The following is an 18,434-nucleotide window of genomic DNA, read 5'->3' on the forward strand; positions in this document are numbered from 1 at the left end:
GACATGGAGGAGGAGGGCTGCGATGGGCAAAGCCAGCCAGAGAGGGGAGGCAGGGTTAAACCTGCACCCCCTGAACCCACTGCAGGGGCATGGCCATAAGCTCAAAATCCAGCTCTAAACTCTCCCATACATCACAGAGCAAATGCCCCGTTCAGCCTCCGCACACCAAAACCCCCTGCGCAGGGGAGGAGAACCTCACTGTCCCCAGGGCCATGATGGCTGGGAAACGGGGTTTTAAATAAGCTGGGAGAACAACTCCCGGTAAACAGCGTCAGTGCGTTTTTAATTGCCCGTATGCTTGATCTTTTATGTCTCCCCAGGTGGCAGGGCTGCTGGACTGCTGCCTCCTCGTCTGTGCCGCCACGGCCAGGGTCTCCAGCAGGTACCTGGATCCCCAGGGCAGAGATGCCCCCGCAGCAGGCTGGCGTTGCCCACCCGAGCAGGCAGGGATAGCTGCTTCCCTGCGGAGAGGGGCTTTGGTTTGCTGGGGAGGGGGGCTTTGCTTGTGGCCACGGCCAAAGGGGTTGGGGGGTCCTGTTTGCCTTGTCGCTGGTCTGCATCATGGGGTGCACTTCAGTCCGCGCAGGGATGCTGTAAGGAGACTGGGTGGCTGAAGGCTGGGCGCAAGGCACAGCCGGGGAAGGAAGAAATGCCGGGAGCAAGGTCTGAAAGCCACATGGCTCAAGAAAATAACTCCTTGGCTTTCTATTGCTCCCCTGCCCTGGCTCTCCAAAGCTCCAGCACTGGCTCCCTGGGTGTTACGAGCGTGCCAGTCCTCTGTACCCCAGGTTGTGGGAATGGGGTATAAAAACCTCAAAATACACAAACAACCCTCTGAGCAGAGGAAGAGGGGGAGAGGGAAGAAATCACGGGAGCAGAGCTGCGAGAATCCTTTAAATACATTTCCCCCCTCTTTCTCAGCATGAGCCTGACATGGGGGAGCAAAGCAGCTACCACATCTATGCCACAAGGCCAGACACTACCTACATCCTGATGGTTCGCTGCAAGAGCGCAGAGGGGAACGGCTCCTGGAGCAAGGGGAGCACCCGGCCAGTGTGAGCTCAGGGCACACCAGCACCCACAGCAAGAGCACGCACCCCACGGCAGCGGGGCTGGCCCCCGTCCCGGCTCTCCTTCCCACCCCGGGCATCACCACAGAAAACCTTACTGAGTATTAGACAGGATAAACCACCAAAGAGCAGCTGCCTGGTAAGGGGCAAGCACCCAGCTGGTGCTCAGAAGGCTTTTCTCTTTCTGCAGCCACCAAGGTAACACACTGGCCCTTTTATTTTCATTTTAAGGGAAAGGCGTGAGTCAGCAGAACATCACTGCACCCCCCAGGCACACATAAATCTCAAGTGAGCCCATCGTGCAGTGCCTCTGCTTAAGAAGGCATCGGGCCATCCTTTGGTTTTATGGCTGGGTTAGTGTGGAAACCTGGGGCGTATAAAGCGTTCCTGGGAAGGGAGCGAGCCAAGCCCCTGTCACAGCCAGAGTGGTGCTTTGGGAAGAAGAAGCCCCTCAAGCAGCCAGCTCCTGCACAGTGACCCCCGGGGCTGGGTTTGCAGCCCCTCACCTGCAAAAGCAGGGCCAGACCCGGTTATGATGAGCTCTCATGAAAAGCCAACATCCCACTCCTTAATTACAGCACCACAGCCATGGGGTCCTGTCCCTCTCCCCACGCCAGCAGCCCGACGGCGTGCACAGCCATGCAGCCCTGCACGAGCTACTAGAGAGCCCCGGGCTCTACTCCACGCTGCAGGAACAGACCCAGTGTCTCTGGGGTGCTGCAGCACAGCCACCGAGGGGTCACCCAGCCCCGAGCGATCCCCAGAACTCACCCCTCTGCGGTGCTGCCCGGCCTCTCGCCTCCCTCGTGCCGGGTGGCTCCAGGGGACTGGAAAGCAATGATGCCAGCACAGGCAAGCTGGCACCCTGCCTGCACCACACTCCTTCCCAGCCCCACGGTACCCTCCCTGCCTGCCCACAGCTTTGAGGGCATCGGAGAGACTCCTTACAAGCCTGGGCACAGCTGTGTCCAGTTTGCACCCTCAGCAGAGCCCTCCCACTCTGGAGCTCCTCCAGGCTGCTCATGGCCATCACGGCATGACCGGCCACACCTGAATGGGTTTGCTCTGGGTGCAGGTGGGATTTTCCAAGGCTGCCAGACCCTCCTGTTGTGGATCATGACACCATGTGCTTGCTGGGAGCCCCAGTGGGATGCCCTGTCCTGCCCAGCACCCCATGGCTGGCCCTGTGCCTCTGGACAGGGAGAGCAGGGTCCTGCACAGGCAGTGGTGCCCATTTTGGGGCACCTCCACCACCGTTGCCTTTGCCCAACGCAGCAGCACAAAAGTACAGCGCCCATCAGCGCATCGCCCATCAGCACATCCCACCAGTGTGACACAGTAGGAAAACCTTCCCGGTAAACAGAGAAAACACGGCGAGCATGGCTGGGATGTTCAGGATGTTTTAGCCCAGCTTCTCTCCAGCAGAAGCGATTCCCCCAGGGAGGGAGAGGGATAAACCAACCGATCTCCTGGGGCCTCTTCCAGTCCTGTTTTCGATGATCTATGATTTTCACAGATCATTCTTCACCTGATTTGCATGCAGAGAGATAACAGAGGCTCTCCCTCCTGCACTACAGCGAAGCCTTTGTCTGCTCCGGAGGGACGCGACTCCATGTCCGCAAGCAAAGCGAAGAAATGGGGTGGCTGCGTTCAGCCCAGCACGATCAAATCACCAGCCTCTAAATAAATAATCACATGAGTAACAGAGCGCTGCCTACGCCCACCGCTCTCCCTGCCCGCTTGGGAAGCACCGGGCAAACGCTACGGAGGGAAACTGAGGCACGATGTGTGAGGCCCGTGGGCACGGTGGAGGGAAGGAGTGCTGGGGATGGATTCTGCATTAACTGGGAGAGGCAGTGCTGCCACATCCCTGCCACCGAGCTGGGAGCACAGTCGGGGCCTCAAGCGTTCTCTCTGTCCCCGCAATGTGCCCTTTGCCCCTCGCTGCTGGCATGGCACTCCTGGGGGTCCTTGGTGGGATGGAGTATCTGAAAGCACAGAGGACTCCTGGCCAGCGCTGGTGGTGACGGCTCCGGGTTTTTTGCAGAAGCAGCTTCCCAGGGTCTCAAATTTGGAACGGAAGGGGAAGGCCCTGTATATGGGGGAAGAGGCGGTTTAACAGGGGATGCCAGTGAGCAAAATCCTGTGGGGCAGGGAGAGACTGGGTGCCAAAACCTGATGGAGAAAAGGAGAGGCTGAGACATGCTGGAGCATGACCAGAGGCCGAGGAGGGCTGGTGCTCGGCGAGTGCAGGAGGCTGTCCTCGCTCCGTGGGGGACGACCAGCTCGAGTGGCTCATGGCTGGCGGCAGCCGCAGATGCAGCCATGAACGCATTCAGGAACGAGCCAGGAAAGAGCTTTTGTAAGCCTTGAAGTCGCGTTAATCACCCCGGCCATGAGCCCCTGGGTACCGCCCTGTGGGGCCGGGGGTGCTGGGGAGCCCCTTGGGTCAGGGGAGCGGGGCTGCTCCCACAGGAGTGCTGCGCCCAGGGCTGCTCAGGGGCTTCGGGCTGGAGACAGAGCTGGAAACCACAGAATCAATCAGGTTGGAAGAGCCCTCTGGGATCATCGAGTCCAACCATTGCCCTGACACCACCATGTCAACTAGACCATGGCACTAAGTGCCATGTCCAGTCTTTTCTTAAACCCCTCCAGAGATGGTGACTCCACCACCTCCCTGGGCAGCCCGTTCCAATGTCTAACGACCCTTTCTGTGAAGAAATGCTTCTTAATGTCCAACCTGAACCTCCCCTAACCCTCCCTGGAGTGAGCGCAGCAGTGGCTCATTTTGCTGCTGGGCTCTGGGACCAGGTCCAACTCCTTATTGGAGCGCAACACCAGCAGCTACCCAGAAAAGCCACTTCTCCCTGCGAAGCGCAGGGTGCCCGAGGCTCTGGCTGGGCGAGGAGGTGCCCGTCCCGCGGGCGAGGGGCTGGACACTGCTGGGTGCTGCGGGCTCCCTGCCGGGCATGAGCGGCGGCAGCGTTCACCTGTTTCAGCAAAATCTGGGCTGCCAGGAAGGTTAGTCATATCTTTAAATTTCTCCAGTTGTAAAATCTTGTAACCCTCGTCTCAAGCTGACGAGGGTTATATACCCAGCAATTAACTGGCAGCGAGGCTCTGCAGGCAGCAGGGGAGTCTGGCCCTGTTTCCCATCTGTGTACACACCACCCTCTCCAAACGTTGCCTTAATGGAGCTTAACAGCGCTGACAAATATCTCACTCAAATCTCCTGCTTGCCGGTGTGTTGCACCAACAAACACCGAATCAATCAGGGCTCCGATAACGAGGGCTCCTCATCAGGAGGCACGCATGGATGTGGGCCTTGTTCCCTCCCCAAACACCCTCTTAGGCATCCGCGGGCTGGTGCGAACCAGGAGGAAAAGCCAGTTGATCACCATCGTTTTCCTTCACTGCTCGTTCCCCCGACGCCCCGGTGCACAGACGTGTCCCAGCGGGCGCGGGAAGCAGGACATTGTCAGGAAAGCCAGGACAAACACAGGCTGCTCTGCGATAGCCACTCCCCGTGCGATGCTGAAAGGAAATTTCCTTTTCATTGGCCGGGCACAAGAGGCAGGCGCGGGTGGTTTGGCCATGCAAAAGTCGGTAGCCTCAGAGCTCTTTGGGAGGAACCCACGTCTCCTCCGGAGGTGCAGGTGACCACAGGACTCCTGTTTTCATGCTCTCGGCTGCTGAGCTCACCTTCTGTGGGGACTAAGGGTGCAGGTCTGGCACCACTGAGGTCCCAGGGGAGCCAGCCCCCCCCTGCCCAGGCCGTTTTACAAGGTTACCAAAACCCTCACGCTCCAACGTCTCCCCAGGCTCCACGGCACTGCAGCCTGCCAAGCCCCAGCAGGATTTGCCCACAGTTTCAGACTCTGGGAGTGATGCTGGTACAGAGCTCCCAGTGGTGAACACCTGGGCATGCTGGAAAGGAGGAAAACACAGAGGAGAAGAGAGATCGTTCTCCTTCCCACCAGCCGCTGGTGGCTGAAGCGCTCAGGTGAGTCCTGCAAGAAAGGACGACGTGTGAAGATCAAACGAGGAGCTCCATCCAGGGCACCCAGCAAACGCATCTCACCACATCATCTGCGGACATCCAGAAACACCACCTGGAAGCATCTATGTGAGCTACATCCGAGCGGAGACACCTGTAACGCAGCTCTACGGTACTCCCCTGAGCATGGGCGGGAGCGTGGAAAATATGTGTTGGGAATATTGCTATATTTGGGGATGGTTTGTACCTTCAAGAATTCAGCTAGAAAGAATTGACAGGAGGATTTGTAGCCATCGGCAAACGTTACTTGCCTGAAAGCAGGAGCACTGGAGGGAAAAGAAATGGAGGCAGGTGCAGGAAGAGTTAGGAAGCACAGGAACTGCGTGCCCGAGCCAAAGGGACAGATTGAGGCAGAGGAAAACAAATTGGGAGGGAAATGGCTGCCTATTGCCCAGATTTTTCAGGTGCTGGGAGGAGGTGGATGATGGGTTCAGGCTCTCTTTCGGGGCCTGGGAGCTGTGTCTCTGTTTGAGCAGCCATGTTAGTGCTCAGCCTGGGGTGACGGTGGCTTTTGGGGTGTGTTTCCACCCTGGGCAGGGCTGGGATTGCAAGCCCTGGAGATCTGGGGAGCAGCATCCTACAGGAACACCAGCCCCACCACTGCGATGACCATGAGGAGCCCGGCCAGGATGCAGATGCTGATGAAGACGATGTCGCTGGTGTCCTGGCTCTTGATTTCATGGGCATCCATCGCTCCCCCCTCCCGCTGCTGGGCATCCACCAGGTTTTCTGCCTGGCTGAGCCTGGATGGGTCAAGGCCAGCAATGAAGATGACCGAGGCTTCCTTCCTCTTCGGCTCACACTGCACCTCGTACTGGTGGATGTCCTCCTGGTCGCCCACCGAAAAATCAATGTAGAGGGTGCTGACGATGATGGACGTGTTGTTGCGTTTCTGCAAGACAAGGGTTGCGGCTCACCAGGGCTTTGTGCAGCTCCTTCACAGGGCTTTGGAGGGCGGTTGGCCATGAATCAGACCAGCAGCTACTGGGAAGATGGGAGAGGGATGGGGAACTCCTCTCTGCAGCCCAGTAGGACCGGCATGGGGCTAACCATCTACTCAGCTTCTTTAAAGGAAGGTTTGCCGACCACTTACCTGGGATTCGGTGCCGCAGGTGTCGAACCTGGTGTGTATTTTAAAGTTACCACCAACAACCCGGGCCATGCAGGACGGGGTCCCCAAGTAAATCCTGTTCCTCTCCAGCTGGGCCAGGGACTGCACGGGGATCTGGATGTGGAAATCCGTCCGGGTGCAGCTGACATTCATGGGCACAACTGTTGGGACAGAAAACAAGGCACAAGTGAAGCAGGATTTCCCCAGGCTGCAGCGACTGCAGGAGCTCAGCGCAGAGCCACGGCCCTTTTCAGAGCTCGCTGTCCCCATCGCACACGGAGCCAGCGCCCGACAGGGCCAGGAGTGGCAGGGACACCAGCCTCATGACTTGGCCGTGCATCTCGCAGTACCTGGCATTGCTGCCACAGGACTCACGTGATGAGATGAGTTTTCAGGCAGAAAGGAGCTACACCCGAAATGCAGAAAGCATTATTTTATATATCAATATTGTAGCCCTGCCCCGTGCCGAAGCCAGAGAGGGTTGGCTCCCAGGTGCTGCCCTGCTTTCTGTCCCAGGAAGAGACACCACCACCACCACTCTTGAGCCTCGTCCTCCTTCCCAGCTCTCTGAGTGACACTCCAGTGCTATCACATCATTATCCTGTCCCTGACATAGGCAAGGAAGGATTTACCCCGTGAGAGCAGCCGCTCTCCGTCATTGCAAAGCCAGCGAAACAGAATCACAGAATCAATCAGAGACAGTGTCGAATGCCTTACTGAAGTCTAGATAGACGACATCCACAGCCCTGCCCTCATCTACTAAGCGGGTCACTTTGTCATAGAAGGAGATCAGGTTGGTCAAGCAGGACCTGCCTTTCATGAATCCATGTTGGCTGGCCCCGATTGTCCTGCATGTGCCATGTAATGGCACTCAGGATGATCCAATCTCAAACCACCTCACCCTCTGTGGGGCAGGGATGCAGGCTGCAAATCACCTCACCCTCCCTGGGGCAGGGACGTAGGGATGCAGGGATGGAGGGAAACAAGGATGGAGGGAAACAGGGATGCAGGGGTGCAAGGATGCAGGGATGCAGAAATGCAGGCTGCAAACCACCTTGCCCTCCATGGAGCAGGGATGCAAGGATGTAAGGATGCAGGGAAACAAGGATGCAGGCTGCAAACCACCTCCCCCTCGGTGGGGCAGGGACGCAGGGGTGCGGGGCTGCAGGGCTGGAAGGATGCAGAGCTGCAGGCTGCAAACCACCTTGCCCTCCGCGGAGCAGGGGCTGAGGCGCGGCCAGGGTCCCTGTTTCGGGAGGCGATGGGGTTTGCTCGGGGCTTTGGGAAGGGGCCAGCCCCCCCGGCCCGCCCCGCCGCCGCTCGCAAGGGTCGCACAGGCGCCCTCTGCTGCGTCTCAGCGCGGAACCTGCGACCCGGTACCCCCCCCACCGCCCCAAAACCACTCGCCACCTTCCCAGCAGCCCCTTTACAACAGGATGGTGGGCAAAGAAGTAGAGCCCCCCCCCACCTCCACTGCAGCACCCGCTTGCAGAGGCTGGATCCCACCGAGCCCCCTCTTGCTCACCCCCAGCCCCCCATTCCCAACCAAGGATGCTGTGACAAGCCCCCACGAGTGTCCTCCTCCACGTGGGGTGCAGCACCCTGCCATGGAGCGGGACCTTTCCCCCCAGGGGAAGGAGGAGAAATGCCTTTGTGCTCCCCGGCTTTTCCTCACAGGCTCTTTTCCAGCCGCGGCACCCAGTGAGGTGTTTTGCAGCATGGCTGGGCTGGGGACTTTGGCTGCTGAGGACTCTTCCGAGTGCTTTTTGTTTCGTGTGGCTCCTTCCCTCCAGCCCCACCACCTCCCGACCCTCCGCACACACCCCGTCTCGCTCGGGTCCCTCCTCAGAGGGAGCCGCGCATCCTCCCGAGCCTCCCCCAACCGCTTTGTGCCCCTGCTTGGGCAAACCAGCCCCAGCAAAGCTGGCAGCGCGGAGCTGAGACATCCCAGCGTCCAGCTGGCTCCTCTCCTGCGCTGCTGGAGGGCCCTGCGTGTCCCTCAGGTGTCCCCGAGCCCTTTTTTGAACCTGACCTTGCCCGTGGATTTGTACTCGGGCCCTGAGCTGCAAACTGGGGCTTGAAGAAACATCCCCTGCAGCTGCCTCCGCTTCCCCAGGGGAACGTCTGGCAGAGCCCAACACCAGCCACGGGCTGATTTATGCCGCCGCCTGAAATCGAGCGTTGCCCGTCCTGCTCTTCATGCTGGGCGAGCCAAGCCCATTCAAAAACCAGTTTCAGGACCAGTTCAGGTCCTCTAGCATCTGGCCACTGGCAGCACAGGGACATCGGAGCTTTTGTAGCTAACAGACTCCCATGGATTTTTCTTCCATGATTTGTCCACTTGTTTATTGGCCATGTGCAAACCTCCGAGCACCTGGGGCCTCCTGCAGTGGGGAGTCCTGTGGGGAGCCCTGGTGTGACCTGTGCCGCCTGTTTCGCATCTCTACCTTCAGTCTATTTGCTGCCCCAATCGCTCTTCTGTTGGAGGTGGCAGGAACAGTCACCCCTTCTCACCCTTTCCTTGCCCCTTGGGATATTTTAACCTTCTGTCATCTCCCACAGCATCACAGAATCAACCAGGTTGGAAGAAACCTCTGGGGTCATCGAGTCCAACCATTGCCCTGACACCAGCATGTCAACTAGACCATGGCACTAAGTGCCATGTCCAGTCTTTTCTTAAACACATCCAGAGATGGTGACTCTACTACCTCCCTGGGCAGCCCCTTCCAATGTCTAATGACCCTTTCTGAGAAGAAATGCTTCCTAATGTCCAACCTGAACCTCCCCCTGGTGAAGCTTGAGGCTGTGTCCTCTTGTCCTATCACTAGTTGCCTGGGAGAAGAGGCCAACTCCCACTCCACTACAACCTCCCTTCAGGTAGTTGTAGACTGCAATAAGGTCACCTCTGAGCCTCCTTTTCTCCAGGCTAAACAACCCCAGCTCCCTCAGCTGTTCCTCATAGGTCAGACCCTCCAGACCCTTCACCAGCTTGGTCACAGAATCACAGAATCACAGAAAAATGCAGAAAGCATCCATGCAGGGAAAGGAGCAAGGAGAAAAATGCCCTCCTCTTTAAAGTTAATCCTCGCTCAGCTTGAACCAACCACTTGGGCAGTATGAATTATTGAATTATTCCAGCTCCCTCTCAATCTTGGCCTTACGAAACTGGTAAGACTCAATAAAATCGATACGAAAAAATAGTGTCACTTTGCTCCACTTAGTGCATTATAAAACCATTAGAAGATTTACCAAACAACTAAAGTGCATTAGATCAAGAGGAGGAGGAGGAGAAAATGGATCCTCTCTCCTGGCATGAAGGCTTTCCTTCAAATGGCCATAAATCACCCACGCCTGGCCCAAGTCACACCCTTCTGTGGGCCCAAAAGGAAAATACCCGCACGGATGAAGAGCTGCGGATGTGGATGCGGAGGCCGAGGTGCCCCTTGGCCACCGAGGGCTCCCCAGGAAGCCGGCGGTGGGAAGTGCCACGCAGGCTGCTCGGTGTGAGCAGATGCCCCAATCGCCGGGCAAACACAGCAGGCAGCCGTAGCCTCACGGAGGGAGGCTCAGTTTTTTGTCCAAGCTTTTGTTCTCCCCCAACACGCATCTGGCAGTGTGTACCAGGGGGTGCGGGAGCCTCGGGCAGCTGGAAGAAGTCATGTCCCTCTCCGTGACGGGGCTTCCCCCCGCTCCTCAGCTACCACCCCATCTATGTCTGCAACCTCCTCCGTCGGGAATGGGGTTTCTCCACCACCAGACACAGTGAAGCCAAGATTTCTCTCCCTGCACACTGCCATAAAACAGTAAGAAATAAGCAGGACAAGGACAGGGACAGACCTGCCGTGGACACTAAAGCCCTGCTAGATGTCTGGTACAACCTCCGTCCCTCCGGAGGCTGCAGAGGGTCAAGCCAAAACTCCATCCCATCTCTTACTCCTAGAGCCACACACCCCCAAATCCCTTCTGCTACACTGGAAATGAAGGAGGATTGTGCTGCTGAGGGATGAAAGCTCGTAACCCCAGGGCCAGCCAGCCACCCCCAGCCCCTGTGCCGCTGGTCCAGCAGCCCTGCTCCAGCTACAGCCCGCCGACGAGGCTGCCCTGGTCTGAATCATCCCTGACACAGGTCAGCTCAGATGTAATTCTCTTGAAATACACTGAACGCCATCAATTCGCTGGCTTCTGAGGTGCAAAGGCTGGCAAATACACGAGAGAGGTTACACGCTGCTCCTCCCACCGGCTGGGACATGGGGCATGCCCGTGTTGGGGAAGTGCTGGGCAGGGCTGGCTGGGTGGATTTGGGAGCACCATACCCCGGGGGTCCGGCCCCTCCAGTGCTGCTGCTGGTGGAGAGGACGAGGTTTGTATCTGCCTGCTCAGCCATGTGCTGGTGGGGCTGGAGCTTCCTGGGGAGCAGGGAACAGGGTTGTGATGCTTGGGCTGGTCACCTTCCCTGGGGTTTTGGTCCCCCCAAAAAACCCCTGGGTTTCCTCTCCTTCACGCCCTGAGAGAGGAGCAGGAGCACGGCAGCAGCAGAGACATGTGCAGGAGAAGCTGGAAAGCATCTCCTGAATACTAAACACGACATGGAGCGTGTGTGTGTTGCACTCTGCGAGAGCTGAGGCTCATCAGCTGCAGCTTTTCCAACCCACCCCTAAAGACCCGCGTGCTTTGCTCCTGCAGATGGGTATCTTCACCGTATGGTGAATTTTGGAAATTACATGGTCTCGGGCATGTCCCAGTGGAATTAAAGCATTATGGAGCACCCAAGTGAGACTTTACCTCCCACATAGGCAATGGAGAAGCCCCTCTTGGCCGTGTTGCGGTCAGTGTGGAGGACCAGCAGCAGCTTGTTGTGGCGGGAGGTCACGGGTGCTGGGCTCTCCTGCCCGCACCACCGCCCCAGCAGGGACCCGTTCTCGGTGCCACCATCGAAGGCGGCCAGGTGGTCGTAGTCGCAGCCACCCGTCAGGCTGCTCCGGCCCTCCAGCTCCATGTCCAAGAAGAAGACCTTGACCCGGTAGCCTGGGGGCAGCTGGATGCTCCAGTGGCACTTGAGGTTGTTGGGGTAGAAGTTGGGGTAACGAGGGCTGGAGAAATTCCCTTTGATGGCGGTGAACACCTCCTGGCACTCTCCTGCTCGGGGAAAAAGGGGAAACGGAAAAATGAAAGCAAACCTGAAGCCACCTGGGTGTGGACGGGCTGGTGGCTGAGCAATCACTTGTTTAATTGCTAAAGCATGCTCTGCCCTCCACCACACTGCTCCCTAGCCTTGCGTTTGGCCGATGGACGCCCATCAGTTTTGGGGGATGGCGACAGCTGAGGTGGCCAAAGTCCCACATGAGCAGATGGGGAAAACCCGTATCCCCAGGGAATGGCACAAGCAAGGAAGAAGGGCAGCTCTTGCTCAAGAGAAAGACAGCCCGGGGCCTGGGATAGCCACAACGATGCCATTTGCATTGCGTAGTGGTTTACACTTCACACCATCATCTCATGAGCTCTCCCCAAAGGGCTCCCCTCTGCTATCATCTCCTCTTGCTCCTGTGGGAGGGAGAGCACCACCACCACCACCTTGGGAACCTGTCCCCACGTCCTTCCTACCGCCCCACCATGCCAAGACCCCTGCACCTGAGTAGAAATGGGCCTTAAAGCCCCTGCCGCCGATGTTGAAGTCCGACTTGAAGAGGACGAGGAGGTGTGGGGCGGAGGAGACGGTGCGGGGTGGGCGGGCACTGCCGCAGTAGCGTCCCAGGCGGGGGGCAGTGGCGGTGGGGCCATCGAAAAGGGCCACGTAGTCAAAGCCACAGCCCTGGCCCCCCTCCACCTGGAAGTCGGCGAACACGAGGGTGAGGGGGCTGCTGCCGCCAGCCGCCCCGATGCTCCAGCGGCACTCGGCGTCGTTGGGATAGCTCTCGGGGTAGCGAGGGCTGGTGATCGTCCCGGACAGCCCCGTCAGCTGCCCGCCGCAGGCATCTGTGGGGAGGAACAGATGATGAGGATGGTGGGGGAGGACAGCTGGACGGATGCTCTGCCACCGCCATCCCTCCCCACTACCTTTCCGGTAGGCAGCGGCAAAGCCGCGCTTGGCCACGTGGCGGTCGGAGCGGAAGATGATGGCCATGACGTGCCAGGCGGAGGAGAAGGGTGGCGGGGGGCTGTGGCCACAGAAGGTGCCCAGGAGGTTGCCCTGGTCCCGGGCAGCCCCGTTGTAGACCTGGAGGTAGTCGTAGGCGCAGGTGGCGTGGTACTCCAGCTCGAAGTGGCTGAAGGAGAGCAGGACGGAGGAGCCCTCGGCCACCACGATCAGCCACGTGCACTCCGTCTCGTAGGGGTACGGCCCCGGGAAGTTGGGGCTGGAGAAGTTGCCGGAGGGTGCCGAGAGCACCCCGCCACATTTGATGCCTGGGGGACACAGAGGTGGATGTGATGTCCCCTTTCCAGGGGAAGCCTAAAAGGATGGAGACAGGGTGCACAGCACCGGCTCCATCCCACCACCCGCACTACTGAAACACCAGTGCCCTGCAGACCTCCGCTGGGCTCAGCCACCCCTTCTCCCCAGAGGACACGTGTCCCCCCCATCACCTTTCATCCATCTACCATCCCCTTCTCCCCTTGGTGTCCCGCAGCGTGGCTGCAGGAGGGCTCAAGCCATGCTCATGAGCTTGTCCTGCCAGTGACAGCATGGCATCCCCGGCTATTTATTGCTGGGAAAAATAAATTAGGGGGTGACTTTTAATCGGTCAGTGGTTCCAGCCTCGCCGGGGCTGCCCAGCCCTTCAGCTTTGTGCCTCCCACTGACGATGCTCCCTCCATGTAATGGTGGTATCGGTGAATTCAAGCTGGAAGAAAGAGGGGCGAAGGGCTTGATGCGCTTAACAATGAGTTATGCACGTAGGGATCGATTTTGTAATGAAATCTTTATACTGAGACACGGTTATTATAAAATAAGGGGGAAGGGGCGGGGGCTGCCACCTGCCCCTCAATCTGATCGGGGCTGGGGTGAAGGGGCTGATGTAGCGGGGCACATACATCGTGTCTGGGAGGGAGGCAGGGCCTGTGTAGCCTCCCGGGGACATGTGCGGGTTCCCAAGCAAGGCTGGGCGCTCGCTGCCATCAATCTGGGCCAAGTATATTGCAAATCAATAGTCAGCCAGCACGTTGCTTTCCATCACGCTCGCTGGTGCGGTGACCTCCCGGCGAGGGAAGGGGGGGTCCTGCGGATGCCTGTGATGCAGCACCACAGCAAACGGGTGGGGGGGGGTGTGTGTAGGTGTGTGTGTGCTGGCACAAGCAGCAAAGATGGCAGATTGAAAATCACCTTGCTAATTACTGGGGATAGGCAATAAAGTGATGTGGGGCTGGTACTAAAGGAATCAAGTTATTGAAATAAATATCCAAGAGCCCGCGGGAGGGGTGAGTAGCCACGGGGCTGGCAGATTGATGGGTCAGGGGCTGGGAGCCCCAGGGTGCTCCAGGAAGCCCAGGTGGGTGCAGGCAGGGGGGCAGCGGGGCGGCCACTTCCCCCTCAGGAGCACCCGCAGCGGGGCCAGGAGGGGGTTTGATTTCTGACGCAGCCCTTTTGGAGAAAGGCCCTGCCGTTTTCGGGGAGGGGTATTGCTGGTCAGCTGAGTCACGGGGCTGACCTGGCCCAGCCTGCCCCCAAATTGCTGTGTTGTCTGCTAACCCTGCCCTGCCTCCTGGGGGGTTTATCCAGGTAAGGTGAGGGGTTTATTACATACACACGCATACATACATTCACATATATATGTGTGTGTATATACATCTATATTTATATAGGCATGTCCAACTCCAGAAGTTAACAAAGGCTTCAGCAAAGCCCCTGTACACCACAACAGGACAGCTCCCACCTGCAATCTGCAGTAAAATAAGTACAAAGCAGAAAACCAAGCGCATGGCAGTGCCCGGCACTTGGTGCCACGCACGGTGACTGCAGACCCCAGCTCCTCTCCCCAGGCCAAGCCGGGCGGCCCCTGGCCTGAGAGAGGCCCTCTCCATGCATGGGCTGAGAGCTGGGACCCCCTCGCACCCCAGAGCCACCACAGCACCCATGAACAGCCCTCTCCTCCATGGGGTCCCCACTGGGAGCTGGGACTGGGTTCTTACCTCTGCTGGGAGCATCCCCGAGAGCCCCGCACAGCACGGCCAGCGCTGCCAGGCAGCACACCCCCACGCACCCCATCCTCTGGCTCGCAAATTGCCCCTCACCGGCGCCTGAGCATCCTTTTGGAGCTGTCTATCTGGGAGGAAAAAAAATAAATAGAGAAATAAATAAAAAGCGAGAGGACTGTAGAATTAATAGCGGAATGAATAATTCATCCTTTGTTTGAATTAAGAGCGGCAAGGTAACTTGATCTATTCCTCCCTTCCTTCACTCGGTTTTAATGATCTGGATCAAATGTCCCAAGGATTTACACTATACCAGATACCTTGTCAATACACTATATTTAGAAGAGATATTAATGTTTCAGATATGGTGTATAATGGCAGTAAGTCTGGGCTGACAATATGCCCTTAAGGGGCTATGAAAATAATTTAGTTTGCCAGGCGACCCAGCGAACCAAAATGGGAATTTCAGCCTTACTGTGGAAAAGCACCTCAGGAATTAACGTGATTTATACTGCGGCACCCACTGCACAAAGCCAGCCGGTGGCAAAGGCTCGAGAAACAGGGCACGGGATTTAAACGCAGCCGCGTCTCCACGTCAGCTGCCAGGTCAGCATCCCTGCAGCGAGCGCCCAGGCTCAGCGGGATGCTCAGCCTGGGAAAGCAGCAGTGGCGAGCACTAAAGATAGCAAATCCCACCTCCCCCGAGGAAGATTAGAGATGAATTGTGACTCACGGGCAAAAAACGGCCATTATTACAGAACCTGCCAAGGCCTTGGAGAATTACCACGTTCTTCCATGCCGGCTCACGCTCCTTCTTGCCCAGGCTCTTGGATGCAATCGGCTGAAGGTAACCAAGCCTTTGCGTTTGGTGGGAAAGACGTGCTCCTCGTGCTGGGCCACGTTAGCTGGAGAACCCCAAACCCTGCAGCATTTCAGTTCCTTCCCTCCCACCCAGGAGGGAAAAGACTTTCCTGCTGCCAGAACCCACACCCTGATGAATGCCAGGAAACAAAAACCCACCAGGGCCTCCCGGCGTGAGGGACCTGTGCTAAAAAAGTCACCTTCAAAGCAGTGGGGAAAGAAGTAGCGAGTATCTGTAAATCTCAGGCGAGGAGACAAGTTGCATTTATTAATTAAGCAGTGAGGATCGATGCCTGAGACATTTCCTGTGGATTAATGATGGGCTGGGAGGAGCTGATGGCCCGAGGTGCAGCTAAGGACCATTAACGCCAACTGGTCATTAATCCCCAGGAACCGCTCCATGCCAAGGTCATTAAGTGCCTGCATATATTTATGGGTAATAATAATAACAATAATGTTTGTACAGGCCCTCTCCCCACTGCCCGGCCTCACTGGAGCCATGCTGAGGGCTGGTGGGAGCATTGGGGCATCCCAGCCAGGAGCCCTCTGTCATGAGGCCAGCTGAGGTGGGGGACATCGGGGTGCCTGTCCTGGGGTGTTGGGCACCACATCACCCCATGAGCACCGGGAGTAAGTGCATGTTCAAGCGAGGAGACGCGAGGCAGCCCTCCCTGTTCCTAGGTGCCGTGCAAAGCTCCTGCTCTGGTGCAAGCTCTGCGCGCGGGCTGTGATGGGACACATTGCCTACTGACCTCCCAGGGACACCACGGAGCTTAATTAGCTGCTTCCCTAACGGGCTTGGAGAGGTCTGTCCCTGTGCCTTGTACGACACATGCGGGGCAAGCACCCACAGCGAGGAGGCAGGAGAGCTCTGGGAGCACGGCCCGTGGTGCAGGGGCCTCCCCTGGGTGTTTCCACAACCCCAGCCCCAGCTCAGCCAGGAGGAGTGCTCAGCCCTCCCTGCCATGATCCCCTGGACTCAGGGACAACGTGCTCCCCGACTTCTCCATTGCTGAATGACGCAGCAACATGTTCATCCTTGCTGCATCCATATCCGGCAACACCCGCCATCCTCCAGCCCTTCCACCGCCAGCCTCAGCGCCGAGGCACATCCCAGCACGGAGCCAGCGTCCAGGACACTCGTACCTACGCGGACGCCCTTCCCCATCCCTTCAGCTGTGCCCTGCAGTCCCGCTTCGTGCTGTGCATCAGCGATACCCCCGGGAGACGGGGGGCCTGGGCTGTGCAGCGCAGCAGCTGTGCCCCGCTCCCGGGAGACGGCATCCATCAACCGCCGGCACGTTCACCCTCTCCTGACCTGGGATGGCCATTCCCCGACTGGGCCTGAGCCCAGACAACGCCGCTTGTCAGCCGGCAGAGCCGGGCGGGAGGGCGGAGGGAGGCAGGGGGAGGACGAGAGGCAGGCACGGAGGTCTGGCCGGAGGTGCTCGGGATCAGCCCAGGGTGCTTTGGCTCCGGCCAGAGACGCGGTGGGTGATTTCGAGGTGTGTTGTATCGGGGCTTCTTCTATTCCTCTGTGGGCAAATTTATAAATCATGAGTCAAAAAGGCATTTGATTCATTTAAATAGAAAGGATGTGATCAGGACTGTAAGACTTCAGAGAAGATCAAAGGTTTAAATACAGCCCCCAAGAGAAACGGGAATTATTTAGGCAGGAAATAATGAGATGAAATTAAGAAGGTATTTAGGCTGCACACAAGGAAGAAGAAAGGAGGTGAAGTGAAGTCGCTCTCCCTGGCACAGCGCTGCACAGGCGGTGGGTGCTTCCCGGGGGGCTGACGGAGCACCCTGCCAGCACCCCCTACCCTGGCAGGAGAGGCTGGGTGTGAGCTCCTGCCCTGGCCTGGCAGCGGCACCCACCACTGCAGGGACCTCATGCACCTCCAGCTCCACAGGTACCCCGATAACCGACAGCATCGCCACCATTTCCCTGCTAAACTGCCACCGTGGGGGAGCTCCCGGCCTCCAAAGGGAAGGAAACCTCTCACCTTCCCTCGGGAGGGAAAACCCTGCCCAAGAGCCTTCCCATCCCACGTCCCTGCCCTCGCGCCACGCAAGCCTCTGGAAGGGGCTGTGCCCACGGGGGACGGGTCGGGAAGAGGGGACTCATGTGAGAGCCAGCCTGAGAAGTGACAAAAGGTGGGAGGGGGACGGGAGAGAAGGGTAGAAAATAGAGAACAAAGTGCCCGGGGGCGGTGTAAAGGCCCCTGTGAGTTCCTACTTCCAAGGACATTGTCTCCCCCACGAAGAGTGTCTCGCCAAGACCCCCCTGTCCCCTCCGGCACAGCGAGCGGGGCTGCCGGCTCAGCGTGCACCACCTCCTCCCGCTCTGCCCGCAGCTGCCTCTGCAGGATTGCAACCCGCAGCACTCACAGCTTGCTCCGTCTCTCACCACCCTCCCTCTCAGCCACGAACAAAGACGGGAGGCTTCGCGGCAGAACGGCCGGACCAGCTGGGTAGGGTTTAAGCGTCGTGGCCCATATGTGCTGAAATACCCAGCCATATTGGGGTTGCGTTTGAAGGAACACTCACAGCTTTGGCGCAGAAAGTCGTCGCTTTTCCAAAGCGAGCGTGAAGTTTTACCTCAGGCCGTCGCAAAAAGGCTGGGTGGATTTTTAGGAAAATCTCAAACAGGCAGAATATTTAAAGCAAGAGGTATAGAAGTCAGGTTCTCAGAGTACTTCATATTTGACGAAAATCTTTTCTCCATGGTCCTGGCTAAGGACAAAGTAGGGGGAGCAACCGGTGAAAGCAATTCCTTATTTTATCAGCCCCACACTGCACAGAAGCACCTCCACTACACGGTGGCTGAAGCACAGTTTGGACAGGACTCGAGAGCTTGCCTTGGACCTACCATAGACAACTCCCCTGTACATCTCTGCGTTAAAAGCCAGCACCCTATTTCAGGTCACAAGGATGGCTTTCTTGTCAGCCCTTGCTCTGATGAAGGTAACATAAAAGCTGCAGCTACACAGGATTAATTCCAGGCATTTGGCAGCTGGAAGCAAACCTCACTGATGCGAGGGGAACCTACGCTTCCTCCCAACACATGAACCAGAGCCATCATTTCAGTGCACACCGCTTATTTTGAGTAATTCTAAAACTACAGCTCCTTTGTGTAATGTGTGCTATTTGATACAGGTAAAAAAATGAGGCATGAATGATAATGCAACATCATCTGTCACAA

At 57.7% G+C, this 18,434-nt stretch overlaps 1 protein-coding gene across 1 annotated transcript; it reads right to left on the reverse strand.

The window, feature by feature from the left end:
- Positions 1-5,704: 5,704 nt before the first annotated feature.
- On the reverse strand, positions 5,705-14,438 carry CDCP2 (CUB domain containing protein 2). Its single transcript, XM_068407025.1, has 6 exons — positions 14,363-14,438; positions 12,293-12,640; positions 11,867-12,211; positions 11,021-11,374; positions 6,221-6,399; positions 5,705-6,019 (listed from the first exon to the last, which is right to left on the reverse strand). The coding sequence occupies exons 1-6, from the start codon at positions 14,436-14,438 to the stop codon at positions 5,705-5,707; spliced, it is 1,617 nt and encodes a 538-aa protein (XP_068263126.1).
- Positions 14,439-18,434: the final 3,996 nt, after the last annotated feature.

The sequence above is a fragment of the Nyctibius grandis genome, chromosome 8 (genome assembly GCF_013368605.1).
Source record: "Nyctibius grandis isolate bNycGra1 chromosome 8, bNycGra1.pri, whole genome shotgun sequence".
Lineage (NCBI taxonomy): Eukaryota > Metazoa > Chordata > Aves > Nyctibiiformes > Nyctibiidae > Nyctibius > Nyctibius grandis.

Excerpts from the sequence above, each read along its gene's own strand:
- CDCP2 (XM_068407025.1), bottom strand. The coding sequence starts at position 14,438 with ATGGGGTGCGTGGGGGTGTGCTGCCTGGCAGCGCTGGCCGTGCTGTGC. Across the intron at positions 12,212-12,292 it reads TGCCGCTGCCTACCGGAAAG|ATGCCTGCGGCGGGCAGCTG; the intron begins GTAGTGGGGAGG and ends TCCTCCCCACAG. Across the intron at positions 6,020-6,220 it reads CCTGCGGCACCGAATCCCAG|AAACGCAACAACACGTCCAT; the intron begins GTAAGTGGTCGG and ends CTTGTCTTGCAG.